The sequence below is a fragment of the Myzus persicae genome, unplaced genomic scaffold (assembly GCF_001856785.1).
Source record: "Myzus persicae strain clone G006 unplaced genomic scaffold, MPER_G0061.0, whole genome shotgun sequence".
Taxonomy (NCBI): Eukaryota; Metazoa; Arthropoda; class Insecta; order Hemiptera; family Aphididae; genus Myzus; species Myzus persicae.
Window position 1 is genome coordinate 1 of NW_019100489.1, and position 17,690 is coordinate 17,690.

General features: G+C 28.0%; 2 protein-coding genes across 5 annotated transcripts; both read right to left on the bottom strand.

The window, feature by feature from the left end:
- Positions 1-7: 7 nt before the first annotated feature.
- On the bottom strand, positions 8-5,084 carry LOC111027647 (microprocessor complex subunit DGCR8-like). Of its 2 annotated transcripts, none has more exons than XM_022306061.1 (3): positions 4,949-5,084; positions 1,246-2,189; positions 8-1,146 (listed from the first exon to the last, which is right to left on the bottom strand). In XM_022306061.1, the coding sequence occupies exons 2-3, from the start codon at positions 2,172-2,174 to the stop codon at positions 132-134; spliced, it is 1,944 nt and encodes a 647-aa protein (XP_022161753.1). In that variant the 5' UTR covers positions 2,175-2,189; positions 4,949-5,084; the 3' UTR covers positions 8-131. The 2 variants fall into 2 exon arrangements, with proteins under 2 accessions (XP_022161753.1, XP_022161746.1); XM_022306054.1 differs by lacking the exon at positions 4,949-5,084 and adding an exon at positions 4,559-4,899.
- Positions 5,085-9,627: 4,543 nt separating this feature from the next.
- On the bottom strand, positions 9,628-17,690 carry LOC111027666. 3 transcript variants are annotated; one of them, XM_022306066.1, is made up of 12 exons: positions 17,525-17,689; positions 17,286-17,455; positions 17,051-17,207; positions 15,243-15,403; positions 14,110-14,277; positions 12,217-12,273; positions 12,030-12,147; positions 11,841-11,968; positions 10,680-10,745; positions 10,495-10,612; positions 10,291-10,418; positions 9,628-10,192 (listed from the first exon to the last, which is right to left on the bottom strand). In XM_022306066.1, the coding sequence occupies exons 3-12, from the start codon at positions 17,177-17,179 to the stop codon at positions 10,105-10,107; spliced, it is 1,161 nt and encodes a 386-aa protein (XP_022161758.1). In that variant the 5' UTR covers positions 17,180-17,207; positions 17,286-17,455; positions 17,525-17,689; the 3' UTR covers positions 9,628-10,104. The 3 variants fall into 3 exon arrangements, with proteins under 3 accessions (XP_022161758.1, XP_022161763.1, XP_022161771.1); XM_022306071.1 differs by having other exon boundaries at positions 12,030-12,141; positions 17,286-17,690; XM_022306079.1 differs by having other exon boundaries at positions 10,495-10,606; positions 17,286-17,690.

Genomic DNA, 17,690 nt, shown 5'->3' on the forward strand with positions numbered 1-17,690 from the left:
TAAAATGATAAAAATAACCAGGTATAATCACATCATCGGCTTCATGGTATGTTCTGTGTACCCTATTTGGTGTGTATAAAGTGACTTTGGCAGCGCTACATTATAGAAAATGAAGTAATCAAAATTATTGGTCAGTTAGGACTTGTGGATGATGATGGAGTTGCTACGGTATATAGACAAGTTGTATCAAGCAATGTCTGAGGTAATCCTAATATTTCATTAGTTTCTTTTAATTTTCTTTGGTCTCTAATTTTTAACATTTCTTCTTTGAGTTTATTTAGTATAGCAAAATTCGGTTGATTCTTAGCAGCTTTCCTCTGGAGCTTAGTGATTTCTTGCTGTTCTTGTTTTTTTTCTTTAGCATTCTTAATGCTCTGGTTACCGTAAAGCCGTAACAACGAACCCCAATTATCAATATCTGGATGTAATAAGCCGAGTATTATTTGGGAAGCTTTTTGTTTGCCATCCCTTTTATTTTTACAAGCAACAGAAGCTGTGTGTCTACCAACTGTCATTGTGCATTGGTTAAACATCAAACGACGATTGTTCAATTTATATTCTATACCTATTTCACATTCACTAAAATTTCTTTGCAAGCACACTAATAACATAGCATATGGACTTGGTTCTGTGGTTTTAGAACAGAATTCAGTAACTCTGGGATCCGTGACTTTAATTTGGTCAAATATTACTGAATCACGTTGGTTTTTGATATTTGAATCCATTTTATTCTTCATTTCAGGTAGGAGTATGTCTAAAGTGACTTGGGCAGCATTTAGTTTTGCTTGTTTCTTACTACTACCCAAACCAACACCATATTTAACATAATTAAGCACAACAGTTGCAGAATAAGGGGTATCTGTATTTTCAAGTTCTTTAAACTCATACCAAGGTTGGGTTTTCAATGCTTGTTGTAAATATTCATGTAATATGCAGACATAACTTTTACCATTCGGATTCATTATCCATTCTCGACGACGATTATATCTTTTATCACTGTCCTTGCTTTGAACTGGAAATGATATAAATTTAGTGCTAGCTGGAAGCGAAGGTCTTTCATTGGTGTTTTTTAGAGTGCCACTAGAAATTTCTGTTTTTATGTTTTGTTCTTTCTGTGTTTTACTTGGAGATTCTTTAATCTTGAACCTGAAAAATAAGTAAAATTACACTTCATTAAATAAAATAAAAATGATTAAATCAGAACAATTATATGATGATTAAAATAAGTAACAAGAATTAACTTACTTAAACAGTGATTGACAGTATACTCGTAATTCCATATGTGTTAAAGATTCTTTAATAATATTTTCTTGTACAGTCTCCACTTTAGCATTTGGTATAATTATATCTCCAAGCTTACTAACCTGAAAATCAGGTTCATTTTTTATAATTTCTTTATTTTCCAGACCTTTTTGATATTGTAAACAACTAATTGCTGATAATGGGGCTAAATGTGATTTAGGATCTCCTGGTCCCAAAAAATAAGGTCTAGATAATGTTACAACTCTACTTTTTGTATGTAAATAAATAGGCATGCCACTTTTATGAATTGTTTCAATCCAATTTTCAGGCAAAATATCAAAAGGATTTTTACACACTTCCTCCAGTACAGTTTTTTCGTAATCTTCAAAGTCATATTGAGTAACAGCTTTCTTATTAAGTTCACTGTGGGTTTTACTGTTGTCTTGATATGGTTTGTCTAGTAAATCATATAGTTCATCATTATCTATTTCTATGGATTTAGAAGTCTTAGTCATTTTTTCTTCACCATTATTATAAAAGTTGACACCACCATCAACACCTTTGACAAATCCGACATCAGTTTTTTCATCACCTCTAGTATAAAAATTTGTTTCATTTTTTACATGCTTTTCTAATTCAAATTCCCCATCAGAAATATGTACAAAATCTTCACTTTCACTATCATCATAGTTATAAAAATTATAATCATCATCATCAGATACTCCAGAAGATACATTCTGAATATTGTTCAAATGTTGGTTTTTGTGATCAAAATAATTGTCCATTTCAATTTCTTCATAATTTTGACTATCTTCATCAACTGAAATATCTCTATCAAATGATGGTTCATTTATGCCTGACATTTTGGTTTTTTTCTTAGGAAAGGAATCTAGACTTTCATCAGAATCAGATTGGCGATCTGCACGCAGCATATTCAAAATTTTAATCTGAAACAAAAATGAACAAAATCCATTTAGTTAATTTTTAACATTTTTTTTTTACTATTATTTTACAATGGTAGGTTGAGTTAACAACAATAATTACTCTTAGTTTGTAATAAAAATGTGACTTTGAGTTCATGAAATTAAAACAAAATGAAGTATGATAGTTACGAGAAAGCCAACAGTTATGCAAAGTCTCAGGGTTGGACAATACTTATTTTAACAAGTTGAAGATTTTAAATAAGTGGGAGTTAATATAAACCAAAAAAATGTCATGCACATTGAAATTAGGCTGAGACTTGGTTCGGTAAATAGAGGATATCAAGCAAATGAGTAGCATGTTACTATCAAGAGAAACTAAAACGAAGCTTTATATAGCCTACTACGACCTATTGAGATTTACGCTTATGAGACCTGGTCGACAAGAGGCGATGAACTAAAACATTTAATATTCAAGAGGAAAATATTAAGGAAGACATAATATGGTCCCACACTAAATAGGAAGTTATGAAAGAAGAAAAAATGAGGACAAAGAAAGCATTTTAAATAAACCAAACATACAAGCATGTCTGAAAACTAAAAGGCTGGAGTGGAGTGGACTTGTACATAGGACAAAGGATAAGCTAATTCATAAAGTACTAATCAATAAACCCAATAGCAAGAGGCCTAGAGGAAGGCCCAATGGCTCGATAGAGTAAACAAGGAACTGGAAAGCTTGGGAACCACAAAATAGAAGGTTGCGGATTTGTAGGTACATATATTTTATTTCCTACAATTTCTTGTCTGTAACTAAAACAAAAATCTACCTTTTTATTATTTAGAAACTAATAATTAACTAACTGAATATTTCAAGTAAAAATATCTTCAAAAAAGTCAGTGTTGGTTATATTTTAAAACCTTTTGTTCCATTATTTGTTTTTATCAATAGTAATACTCATGCTCACTGCACTGTATTCTTTAAACTATTTTTTTTAGTTTGCATGTTACACAACAAAACAATGTTTTTTTTTTAGTTGAAAAATTATATTTATATAAGATTTATCTGTCTCAATTTTTTTTTTAAGGAAAAACCCCCAAGGTGCATGTGTAATTTATATGTATATTATAGAACTAAATTATTTTTGAGATTTGAAAAGTAGGTAAGTTGTATAACAATCTTTTCATTAATCATAAATATTTTTGTTATGTGAACAATTCAAAAGTATAAAAATAAATACATAAACATAGTAAATAATAATTAATATAAGCTAGGTATAATATTTAATATTATTGAGCATAAATAATATTATTATATTTGTATTAGTCATATTGTTGTGAATTTGTGGTAAGTATATAAAGTACCTATATAAAGGATGTTGAACAATTTACTAAATATTACTATAGTTCAATACCTAATAACTAGTATCTAAAGTGGTGTTTCCGAAAAAAAAATCTATAGGGTTCATTTCATTTATGAATTTAAGCCTTGAATATGAAAGACCAGACAAATCATAGTGAAATTGTTAGAATATTATTAAATTACTATTGTTCTTTTATCGTTAAATATCTTATAAAATAGAAATAAGATAAAGTCACAACTATTTCACTGTCCTTCATAACAATCCACATTAAACCGATAGCTATCAAACCAGTATGAAAATTAAAATAGATTGAATATTGCAGTATAACTATAAATTATTTGAAACACATAAGGTTTAATATAATTTATGAAATTACTCACATACACTGTTTCATTAAATTTTTTATTTCTTAAAAAATATATTTCAACTAATTACATGGCCTCCTCAATCTAAGTTCGAAGCACCTTGGTTGGAAACCTCTGATTTAAGGTGATGATGAAAACATGCAACGAATATTGTAATTTTATAAGTGCAAAATTAATAAGATTCAACCCTTCAAAAAGCCAAGAAATATTATTCACAGGTCAGATTTAACATTTTATAATATTTGACTAGATAAAATTGGCAATCTCTTGTCAATACTTATTACTTTGTGATGGCAGCAACTTGAACATTTAATCAAAAAAAAACTGCAATATCTATGGTCACGAACGATGATCAACTATGGGTATAAACTTATATTATCCGTTCAACCAATCTAAAAGGTAATACGTAATAGATAATTCATAAATGTCATAAAACCTAAAATAATAATACTCAAATCCAAAATACTGAATTACAGGTTTTTAGATAGCTAGGAAATAGGTATACATGCGTATTTTCACTATTTTTACTATCCGCTAACCCACCAAATAGTAAATTACCATATGCCGTATATCTCCATATACCCTCAAAAACACCACTAGTATTTATATTTATTGAAATAAATTACTTTTAAAACAACAATTTCAAAAAATTAAAGTGTTATTTACGTACTTGGAACAATTTTGGCCTTGTAAACAGGATTCAATGTACCTATCAACGAATAATCAAAATGAACTATATAGTCGAATCGTAGACAGTAAACGCCAAGTGCGGACTGTTGCAATAATGAACAAACAACTAGCAGAATTCCAGACTGCAGTCGTGAGGTACGGCTAACCTAGCAATCATAACATAACATTCTGCACAAGTGAAGTACAAAGCAGTGAGTACTGATAAATTATAATATGATATTGTGGAGGTACTCAGACTATCACTTGAGACCTCCAACGTCGTCGTTACGATCGTAACCACGAAGTACCTGAGTGTAGACCCTAGAGAAAGAAAGGAACTAGACTAGGTTAGAATACAATGCTAATTTATTTGCAAGAAAGAATAGCTTACAACAGACGTGACGTTGTGTCGGATACGTACGGTCGAAAATGGACGGTTGGTCACAACTCACATTACTCACAAGGACTTTTATTTGCCGGCGACAGAACGATGCGTTAAACGACGGAAGAGAGCGTGCGTTGCGCAGGCGCGATCGGAAAGGATAATTCGAGACCGGCGGCCGCCGAGCGTGGCAGCCGTCGCCCGCCGGGGATCACTGTGACCAACCGTCTTACTATGCCACCGACGCCGGTGGGAAATTATATGGCGGCGACTCGCCACAATATTATTATGAAGTAAAAAATACTAAATAGTGTTATCATGTACTATTCTGATTACTCCATGACGCGCAGATATTCCGACGTCCTGTTATCATCGACGAGGTGTTTTTTTATCAACTATCAGCGAGTTATACACAGTTTCACGGGGATTCGATACCGTGATTTTCTGTTTTTGTCTAACACACCGGGACATAAGATTTTAGACGTGTCCTTTGCAAAATGTACCAATTTATCTAATGAAGCGATAACAATTCTAAAAACAGATTTGAATTTATCGTCATGACTACTTGAGATCTGCTTTCCCAGTTGAGAATTAAAAAAGTTGTTTTTATTCCTTCACAAACAAAGTGATGATGTAAATACCTTTATGTAATATAGTAGGTGAACGCACAATTGGCGCCAATATTGAATATTGATATATTATGATTCTTGAATTGTCGAATTGTTTAGATACAATAGGACAATACTATAGGCACTACAATACTACAATAGTGTTATTCTGTCGATTATTGTCATTGTCTGTCTACAAAACTCTTGTCTTATAATGCGAGAGCGCCGAGAGCTAGTGAGAGATAATATTTGATATTTTGATTGTTCAACTTTAATTTTATAATGAGTATTATAATTTATATTATTAATTATTATAGCTGAAACATGAAAATATTATATTACAATTTTTCATTTGGTGTTTATTAGAATTATTATAAATTATAACTTAACTTTGTTTATACAATATACAACCAAAATGTAACAAGCAGCGTAAGAAGTACAGAATAGACGTTAGGTAGTTACTTACAAAACTATACTAAAATACTTTTCGAATGCTAATAAAGCATCTGATTTAAGTAATTTCATTTTGTTACCTAGCTATACTATCTATACCTACTCAATGGTAATACTCAAATAATTGTTATAAGCAGGTATAACATAGATATAAATAGTAGGTACCTACTAAACTAATAATATGATAAATAATTGTTTCTTAAAGAGTTATAGTCATTTTTGAAAGTGAATAAATAATATAATAATAATATTAGTAAAAATTATGTAAATGGATGTCGCTCTGCTGTACATTAGGTGTCTAAGAGGTCGTTGTAATGGATGTTATTAAATTTGAATTTAATTATATCAAATCATTGTATACGAAAAACGATTCTAAGCGACTAAGCGGAGACGATATGTCACTTTAAGATATTTTAAATTTTTATTATTTATTATGAATAAGGTATCCGGTAAGTTGAATTAATATTATTCTCAAATTATCAGTGAATGACAGTGATGCTGGAAAAATATTAAATATACCTACTTAAAATTGGGCTGTTTAGGAACCGAATTATAACAAAATGATAAACGTAATTGTTTGTATTAATATGCAATTTTGTCCAAATTTGAACTTAAAATGTCTGTCAAAATAATTCTATTCATACATTTTTTCGATTTCTTAGTTACGGAAAAACTGCTTAAGCGGAACCTTTTAAAAAAAACAAATAATAATCGAAAATTTCATTTGCATATAAATAGTTCAACACAAATCAAAATATTTTGAAAATTGTATGGTGTATAGAGAATGCTTATAAAAATATTCAGTGAAAATTTCAAGTATTTAGTATTGTTAGTTTTTATATAACTATACATTTAATGTAGGAAAACTCAAGGGGAAATGTATAACATTTTAAAAGCTTAGAAATAAACAGAAAAAATGTTATGAATTTCTAACTCGAAATAATTTGCAAACTTTCGTGACTTTTACGAACTTTGTCAAAATCCTATTTGTAGATACTCGTAAAAAATTACTGTGGATTTAAGCTCAATTTTTTTTTATTTACACTGACAACAACTTACGAGGAACCTTGTATCGTTATTATTATTATTGTAACATTCTCAAGTTTCTTTACAGTGCGAACATTTTTTTATCGACATTGACAAAAATTAATAATAATCGAAAACTTCATTAGGTATATTATATTATTTAATAATAGTCAAAATATTTTTATTTTTGTTTTACGCTGTATAGAAAATTCTAATGTAAATATTCAGTGGGAATATCATGTATCTACGGTAATTTTTTTTAGAGTTATACTAAAAACCAAAATCGATTTTGTCAAAAACCGATTTGGCTTAAAAATTCCGGTTTTTCATTATTTTTTTTTTTGTTTTACCAGCTTTTGTAAACTACTAGGAATTTTACATTTCAATCTCCCGAATGCACCAACTAAAACTAGGTTACTTGTGACGAGTGATGACCATCGGATTATACGTAGTCTATTGTGTCAGCGAGTCGTACCGTCAACGATCGTAACGTGCTGTGCATCATGCATACCTACTATTGTTTAGCCGATCAACATTCTCCATCGGTCGTCATATTCATAATTTGGTGAATTTTTCTATTTTAAATAGTTTTATAATTATTAATGTTAAGTATATAATTTATTTGAATACAATGGACAATTAAAAAATAAGAATACATCCCGATTACTGATTTTAAATTTTGAATGTACGTAATCCACGCATGAATTAAATGATATTTTATGTGGGATATTTAGAAACTGAATTTTCAATAAAAAAAAACCCAATAACTCAGTATTATTTTATCATTTGGGTTAACTTTATAATATAAACCCGGGACGGCCAAACGGTCGATCGCGGACAATTGCAAAGTCGATCATGTTAGAATTTATTTTTAGGAACACGCTTACGAAAATTAATCGAGGTTGTAGCGAACAAATTGTCGATAAGTTTTATCTGTATAATTAAACAATTTCTCTATGAAAGTCGATCCTCAAAGGTGAAGTATATTTTTAGTAGATTGTGACCAAAAAAAGTTTGGCGCCCCCAGATATAAAGTATAAACAATAACAATAATTGCATTGTTTGGAGTTTTGAAAAACTGTATTATTTTCATACGTTGTGTTAATATTTTGTGTAATTCAACATATATTTAAAAAAAATTAAGTTAGTTATGCTTTTTTTAAAACTATCAAATTTGTTTTGATAAGAAATGTAAAATGATTTTTATTATAAAATGACAAGTGTCAATTTTCAAGTTTCTCGGCACCAAATATTAAATACAGACTAATAGACCATTTGCCCATGTTTTTGTGAAATCTTATTTTACAAATCATATTTTTTATTTATATAGTAAAAAGAAAGAAAGCTGCACTATGTCGGGCGTTAGGCAGCGACTTTCGGAGGCAGAATATAGGAAAATAAAACGTGAAAAAGAAGCTAAGATTAAAAAACCGTCTGGTTCTATCAAAAAATGTTTGACGGATTCTTCATCTTCATTAAATATTTCAAATGCAATATTTTTTTGTAGTTGATAAATTATCAATGACAGTTTGAGGTTTAAATGTTAAGTTCTGAATACCGTTTTACGGCTTGTTATAAAGGTCGATGACTTTTCCTTACAAATTCTTGGTGCAAAAAGAAGTTTATTTTTAACTAAACTGAACATTGTCAATGTTCTGAAATGTCTGCATCTAAGACAAATTCTAATAATTCTTCAATATGCAAATCATTTGGTTAGTAATCAATAATCAATTTTTTTTTTAAATTTATAATTCTATAATAAGTATTTGTTAGTAGGAAAAAATATTTTAACTAGTAACCAAATAGTAAATGAAAATTCAATTACAGCTAAAAATGGCTGTTGCATAACTACCCATTGTGTTTGATGGCATAGGCGCCAGGTTTTAAAAATATCATGGGGGGCTCACTATTTTATGAACACTTTTACTGAAGTTTTACATAAATATTTTCGTTTTATATAAATTTTTCGTTAAACAATTAACTATTAAAATTTAGTTATTTATTGTTTTGTATGTTATAAAATTATAATAGTATTATCATAAAAAATCATTAGACAAAAATTAAAAAATGCCAATTTATTTTGAAAGTTACCTATTTTATAAAGAAAATGTATTTTTCCGCACTTTGGAAATGTTGATGAATTGGTTTGCGACAGTTTCTACATTTATTTCTTCATCACGGTGCAAATGAAGAATGGCAATATCATTCAACCGTGTTTGACTCATTGTACTCCTGATGTATGTCTTAAGTCTGCGAAGGGCAGAAAATGATTTGTTATGACTTTTGACTTATTTTATAATATAAGAACCGTGAAGTCGTGGGTGGCTGAGCTCCGCTATACCAAGCTCATGGGAGGCTGTAGCCCCCAAGCCCCCCTACACTCGGCGCCCATGTAATTGATGGAGTTTAATAACATTGATTGAATGTTTAGAACAAAGTGTTAATTCAATCTAGAGTTATGATCCAATCAATGTTAATATAAGTTTGTTTCAATACTAAAATGAACATGTCTCAATCAAAACTCAAAGTTTATTTAATGATTAAAAATTATGATTACAATATTAAATAAACATTTATTTAAAGTTAGTAGGCTACGTGGGATAAAAATGAAATGTTTGGCATTCTGACTTCTGAGCATAAATGTAATATTTGATAACTTGGTAACAATGGTGTGATTTTTGCAAATTATTCTAAATAAATGTGTACAGTAATTTTAAAGATTTATATCAATTAACTCTTAATAGCTGATACAAAAATCATTGTTCATATGTTTATTACTATTATAATAGATTGAAATATTGTATAATGATTATCATCCTCGTTGCCCATCAAAAAGTTTAAGTTATGAAAAAATTTGTGTTCTTGATCGACGAATATTTAAGGAATTTTTAAAGAAACTAAGTACTTATTTAAATAATTAAGTATATTACTAATTTAACACAATTAATTTTTTTAAGCTATTGTTGTTTTATATTATAAAATATTTGTTGGTAGAAATTGTTCAACAACTTTCAAGGGATGTTAAACATTTTTCACATAATAGTATATGTTACGCATACATTTAAACAACAATACAATTTAGGAACTGTCTGATGACCAATAATTTAATCGTTCTTTTTTAAATCCAGATTTAGTTGCTTCTTCATCTTTCTCATTCATTTGTTCACTATTCAAACCAAAATAAAGATTGATAAAAATAATTTTTATTATAATATTATTAAATATATATACAAATACAAAAAATAAAACTAAGTAGGTACATACCCTTGTTGCAATATTTTCAAATCTTCAGGTGTAAGAAATGGGAATCTATGATTTCCTGACATTAAAGCAACTTTAATAGTCTTTAAATATCTTTCTTTCATAGATTGCCACGAACGTCGTTTACAAACCTATAAGATTAAAAAAAAAAACATAACTCTTATTAAACGTTTCAAAACAAACATTAAATATAATTTATCATCGTACTTTATCATTTTCCATCTGTTGCCACATTGCTCTCCCTTTAATAAATAAAAAATTATTGTTCTTAACGATATACTGAACAATATTTGTATCTTCTTTAAGCGTATAGGGCAATCTAGAGCTTCATAAAAAAGTTTTAAACACTAACATAAATTGTATACAATATTAAATAAATGAATAATATTTACGTTTTAGATGAAGAAGCCATATTTGAATGGTCAGGCGACACAATAAATTCAGCATCATTGTTAAAGCTAAAATTAAAACAATTTTCAGTTAACAATATACAAGTAAAAATAAATAAATTATTAATACCTATATGGCAATTTTTCATTCAATTATCGAATGATTATTATAAATATAATAAAAGTTAAATCTTCTCAATTCATGAAAAATATGACAATTTTATAATAAATACATCTTTACAATCAGATGGATAGAGCAGACCTCACAGACATTGGAAAAATATAATTACAAAGCACATACAAGAATGTGCTTTTGGTTAAATTCATGGGTAAAATAGATTATAAAACCCAACATTTAAAGAAAGGTTTTTACAAAATGGTATGAATGATATACAATTTTAATGACAGCATTTTTAATTTTTAATAGACGCTCATTTAGTCTCAATATGTATAGAGTATTATTAAAGTGTAATTTCATTACTTATTATTTATTAAATATAAACATTTTAAATTGTATAATAATTAAATTATATAAGTATCAATGTATCATGTATGTAGGAATGCATAACAGTAGCATACACTGGAGGGGTTGACGGACTGGGACCACTCCTACCCTTCCTCCACCACCCAAATTGCTGTATTATTATTACATTACAAAAGTATTTTTATCATGTCTCAACTAGTAAGCTTGGCGTGGAATTCAAAAACGTCTTACCAAAATGAATTCATTTCTGAAAAAACATTTTCCAATTTTCCTTAAATGATGAGTAGTTTTATGGTAAAAGTGTTTGTATTTGTATGAAAGACCTTGAATTAATTTTAAATTTTCAGCTATACAAATTTAATGTATTACACATTTTGTACTACATTTTTATTGTGATTTTATCAAAAATTGATATTTAAAAGATTATAGAAATAATTGTACCTTTGAATCATTAATATTTTTAAACAGCTTTGCAAATCCATCTATCTTTGCAATCTATGCAAAGACAGTCAGATAAGGTTACCAATTCATTTTAACAATATTTTTTTTTTTAAAGCAATAATTAGATTAAATTTGCTTCTAAAAACTCCATCAAATTTTATGATGATAAAAATAATTTTTATTATAATATTATTAAATATACATTCAAATATACAAAATAAAACTAAGTAGGTACATACCCTTGTTGCAATATTTTCAATTCTTCAGGTGTAAGAAATGAAAATCTATGATATTTTGAATTTAGAGCAAATTTAATGGACTTTAAATATCTTTCTTTCATTGATTGCCACGTACGTCGTATACATACCTACAAGATTAAAAAAAAAACATGACTCAAAACAAACATTAAATACAATTCTTCATTTTACATTGTCGTGTTCCATCCTTTGCCACAGTGATCTCCCTTTAATACCTAGACCAAAATTGTTCTTAATGATATACTGAATAATATTTGTATCTTCTTCATGCGTATAGGGTAACCTAGTGCTTCATAAAAAAAGATTTAAACACAAAACATAAATTATATACAATATTAAATAAATGCATGATATTTACCGTTTAGATAAATGGTCAGGCAACCTATACCCAACATAATCAACATCATCGTTAAAGCTAAAATTAAACAATTTTCAGTTAACAATATGCAAATAACAATAAGCATACAATTGTAACAATTTTTCACTCAAGTATCAAATGGTAATAACAAACATGAAAAAAAGTTAAGTCTTTTAAATTCATGAAATGTATGAGAATTTTATTAAAAATATATCTTGACAATCAGATCGATAGAGCAGAGCCAACAGAAATCGGAAACATAGAATTACAAAACGCATATAAGAGTGTGCTATTAGCTATCCAAATCCAATTTAACATTATGGATAAATTTATGTGTGGAAAACATTTATAAAGACATTCAAGGAGCTGGAAAATTTAGTTCATAAAACAAACATTTAAAAAAAATGTTAATACAAAATAGTTTAAGCAATATAATATTTTAATCACAACAGTTTAGCTCCACACTAAACGCTCATTTAAATCTCAACATGTATAGATTATAATTGTGCATATAATTAACAATTAAAGGTAATTTAATTGCATATTTTAATTGAATATAAAAAATCTGTTTTTTTTGTTTACAATAGGGTTTCCTTTATGTAGAAATTGTGTTGTATTTTGACTTCTAAGTTTTCAGTTTTTTATTGAAGTACCTACTAATCAGTGGCGTATATACAAATTATTTTCACTATGGGCCGATTTATCAATTATCACTAGTCAAGCAGCATAGCCATAATTATACATCAATCAGATGGATAGAGCAGACCTCACAGACATTGGAAAAATATAATTACAAAGCACATACAAGAATGTGCTTTTGGTTAAATTCATGGGTAAAATAGATTATAAAACCCAACATTTAAAGAAAGGTTTTTACAAAATGGTATGAATGATATACAATTTTAATGACAGCATTTTTAATTTTTAATAGACGCTCATTTAGTCTCAATATGTATAGAGTATTATTAAAGTGTAATTTCATTACTTATTATTTATTAAAACCGCTTTATATAATTAAATCATAAATATACATGCAATGCTTTAATTGAACCTGCAATTGCACTATGGGCTCTGGCCTAGGGGGCCTCCCCCCTATATACGCCACTACTACTAATAACAGCCAATTTGACACTACTTGTTTTATACTTTGCCTAATATTAAAATGTATTTTTTATAAATGATCTATATTGTGAGTATATACTATATATATGTTACGGGTAATGTGGAATACCACATACATCGATGTGGTCCTGCCCGGGCAACATAAATCACACATTTTTTTTTAACCAACTAATTTATCTTTTATCATTGTTATAAATTATAACTTTTGCCTATTTATAATATTGATTTTTTTTAAAGACAGTTATTCTTAATTTTATTTATGTATCATAATATTACGAATATTTTGATGAAATAACAAAAAATATCAACAAGTACTATCATTTTATTTTTATAACACATAATAATTGTATTATAATCTTTTTATTTGCACAAGATTTAGAAGCATGGCACTTGGAATTACATAGTCTGTCTGCTTTTCTACACTTGATTCTTAAATAGGCAGTACAATAAGTAACAAAAATAAATGTATACAGTGTTTCAAAAAAATTCATAATTTATTGTATTATGATACATGAATGAAATTAATAATAATTGTTTTAAAAAAAAAAATCAAGGTAATAATAGGTTATAATAGGTATTAGGTTATGAATAGGTAATAATTATAATTTATAATATTGATAATAAAAAAAATTTGTGGTTTACATTGCTTGGGCAGAACCACATAGCCCGAAATTCCGGATTGCCCGTACATGTGTGTGTGTGTGTGTGTGTATTAGGATAAGATGATAAATGATAATCAATGTATTTCAATACAAAAACAATCATACATACCTTGTGCCTTGAGAAATAGAATCAGTAAAAGACGGTTCAATTGTGATTTTACAAATATTATTTTTGCTTTCTGGAAGTGAGACTAAATCAGACCACTTTTTTTTCTGATAGAGCCAACAATCAAATATATCATCTTTTGTATAGTTTGAATGGCTTGTGTTTTTAATTCTATAAAAAAAGATATTTAATGATTATCAGTATTTCATTATTTATAATTGCAGTTATCAAGTCTAACCTAAGATACAGAACACTACTTTCCCACTATCTCGACTAAGCACCTGATACCAATAATGGACTGTCTTTGTATATTTACATTTTGTGTATTATTGTACCAGAAATGACATCCACAAAATTATAAGAAAAACATTAGGGTATGAATTGTGACATAGTAGTATATTCTAGTTACTACATGAGAAAGAATGTATAGTAAAGCTATGACAAAAAAAATCGGAGACTGATAATAAATTGTTTCAATTGATGAGAGTATGTTCATCAACATTCAAGCATGTGTAAAGTACATGGTCTCAGTCATGAACATAAGAGAAAAATTCTCTAATATTCATGATAACAGTAACACAGTAATTAACTTAAGCTGGAGCACAACATTTCAACACATGTTGAAGTGATGTGACTAGTACAGTTGTAGATCTACTCAAACATTTAATCATAGCTATCAAACCTCGGAGAGTGAATTCACTTTTTACAATCATCACCCTGAGTGATTTATTATAGAATTATAAAATATTGTTGACATGTGGCAGTACATACTTCATTATATGTTTGATTTCTGTATAAATTAATAGACACAATCATTAAAATTCGAAAAACATGACAATTCACAGTTATATAAGTATATGTCATTATTTTACAGGACATACGTCACAAATTATGTAAATATATGTTATTACTACTCAAAGGGTTAAAGTATATTAGTATGTAAGACAAATTGCAACTTTGTAATGAACATAATAGGATTGCATAAAATTAAATCCGCTCAGAAATTTAGACATGCTTGCGGAATGAGCATATTTTAGTTATTATTTAATAGGAATATTATGTTTTGTACATGTTATCCTTCAATTACTCCAAAACAAAAAAAAAAACAAAAAAAAAACAAAGATGACAATACTCACAAATATTGGGTTGGATCAGGGTAGTCTTTGATTTTAAAACAATCTTCAATGTATCTTATATCAAATGCTGGAATCTTTGGATGAAAATAATTTGGTTTTTCTGGTCTTGTGAGTACCATTGAATGATCATTTGGTTCATCAATTACATCTGCAAAGGAATTCTGTAAAAATAAAATTTAACAGAAGTTTGAAGTTATTATAGAATTTATTATTCTTATCTATATATAAATCACTTTTACTATAATAAATAGAATACACAAACAGGTTGGTAAGGATAATACGGCTGTACCTAATATCTACTTAATAAATATAAAAATCAATAATTAAATATTACTTTTATACTTAATAGATATTTATAAATAATTCTTATTTTTAACAAAATTAACAATATTGGGCATTATCTTGAATATTTTAAGATCTTAAACATGTATGTAGAATTGAACCAAATAAACCTAGGCATATTAACCTATTACAAAACTGGGTTAACAAATGTTTAAAGTTTAAAAATTAAACCAAACTTTAGATGTTTAGTTTGAGTTTAAATGTGAAACCTAGTTTGAAAAAATCAAAACTGAATGGAATTCATTCAAAATTGAATATTTTTTATAATTAATCCTTATAGTTTAAATTAAAAAGAAATTTACAAACTTCAAAAATTTTCAAGTAAATAGTATTAATTTATTTATCTTTTACTAAAATTATGAAAATAAAATACATTTGAGAAGCCAAAAAGGTAAGGTTATAACTATAATATTGGTGCCATCTCGATTGTCGTTGCTAATAACAGTTTAGTAGGAAAAAAAACATATAGTTTCACTAAATCAGATGAAAACCCAAACAAAATACGCCCATCAAAATGAAACATTTCATTGAAAACCACAAATGAAAATTGAAAATAAAGTATTTTTGTAATAAATGATAACCAAGTGAATTATATAATTATAATTATAAAGCCAAAAAAAAAGATACCTGATACGGTTAGCTTATATTGAATAATAATTATGTTCTGTTCGAGTTTGTCATCAACATTGCATTATTCAGTTCTACATACACTTAAAAAGTTTAGATTGACATATGATTAAAAAAATATGGTTGAAGACCATATTTTTGGGTTCAACCTACCTCCGTATGGACTATATAATATATTATATTATAAAACACAAGTAAAAACTAAACTGATAGTTGACCATTATTTTGTTATTATTTATTAAAACCGCTTTATATAATTAAATCAATTTGTACTATACAGTTTACCTTTTATGCATGTACACTTAGCGCACAAGATTTCAGGCAGTGTATTTCGGCCGAGCATAATATGACATGTTTCAGTTTTAAAACAATACATTTTACACATTGCCTCACAAAATTGTAACAGCCAGTGATGTCTGCTTATATATAAATATTATTTATCATACTTAATATACAGTATAGATAGGGCACCAACAAAAGGGGGAGAGAGTAGTTGGATTTGTAGTACTGGTACTTGGCTATTCTATTGTTCAAATGAATTCATAATTTTTTTAATAATTTTTTTATTTATACTTATTTTGTATTATATAATATTTTATGCTATATGTTAACCATTGATTGATTAGTAGTGTTTCCCTATAAAGGTGTATGAGACACCAGCATCCATTATTCTGGATTGAGTTTTATTACTGAAAACGTTGTATAGGGTTCGCACAAATATTTAGTACAGAAGCTTAAAATTGAATGTGGGGTCAGACATGCACAGTGATAGGAAAAATAACCGAGTTTGTTAACATACCTATTTATTCAGTCATGGGTACAACAAAAACAATACGTACACTTAAAAGGTTGAAGTAGAATTTTTCTCTTGTATCCCAGTTGAGCACAAACGCCACTTTTTTAATTTTAGGATTATGGAAACAAAAGGTGTTTTTTGCCAAATTAAAATCCGTTGACATGAAATCCATTTTGTCTGTACGTATTTACTCTGAAAACCTGAAATAAATATTGATATATTATAAAATATAAAATGTAAAATGTTGTATAATATTATCTATGTTTTAAAGTTCTCACTACAACCCAGTCGCCAGTAGGTATTTACTATACAAGTATTAACCTATGTTACACTTTATTGTAACGTCGACATTCAAGTTAAAATTTGTTGGACATCAAGATGAACAATGACATGTGACAACTGGCAAGATCGCAAGAAGAAGCGTACAAGTGATTGCGTACCGGTAATACTAGATTTTATATAATATCATCATGTCATTACGATTACATTTTCATACAATATTACAGTTAATTTTTACCTCGTCACTCGGAAAAAGTCTAAAAACGATATCAACAATACAAGCAAGAGTAACTTAAGTCGTAGTACGGTCAAGAAGATAGTTTAATGCATGATAAATTAAATTATCATGGTTTAATATACGTTACATACATCAAGATAAAACGCTCAGATCATTTTATACAATT

Coding starts and splice junctions, on each gene's coding strand:
- LOC111027647 (XM_022306061.1), bottom strand. CDS start 2,174: ATGCTGCGTGCAGATCGCCAATCTGATTCTGATGAAAGTCTAGATTCC. Junction 1,147..1,245: donor TACTGTCAATCACTGTTTAA/GTAAGTTAATTC, acceptor CTTATTTTTCAG/GTTCAAGATTAAAGAATCTC.
- LOC111027666 (XM_022306066.1), bottom strand. CDS start 17,179: ATGGATTTCATGTCAACGGATTTTAATTTGGCAAAAAACACCTTTTGT. Junction 10,746..11,840: donor TTGAAAATATTGCAACAAGG/GTATGTACCTAC, acceptor TTTTAATTTTAG/CTTTAACAATGATGCTGAAT. Junction 10,419..10,494: donor AACAGATGGAAAATGATAAA/GTACGATGATAA, acceptor TTAATCTTATAG/GTTTGTAAACGACGTTCGTG.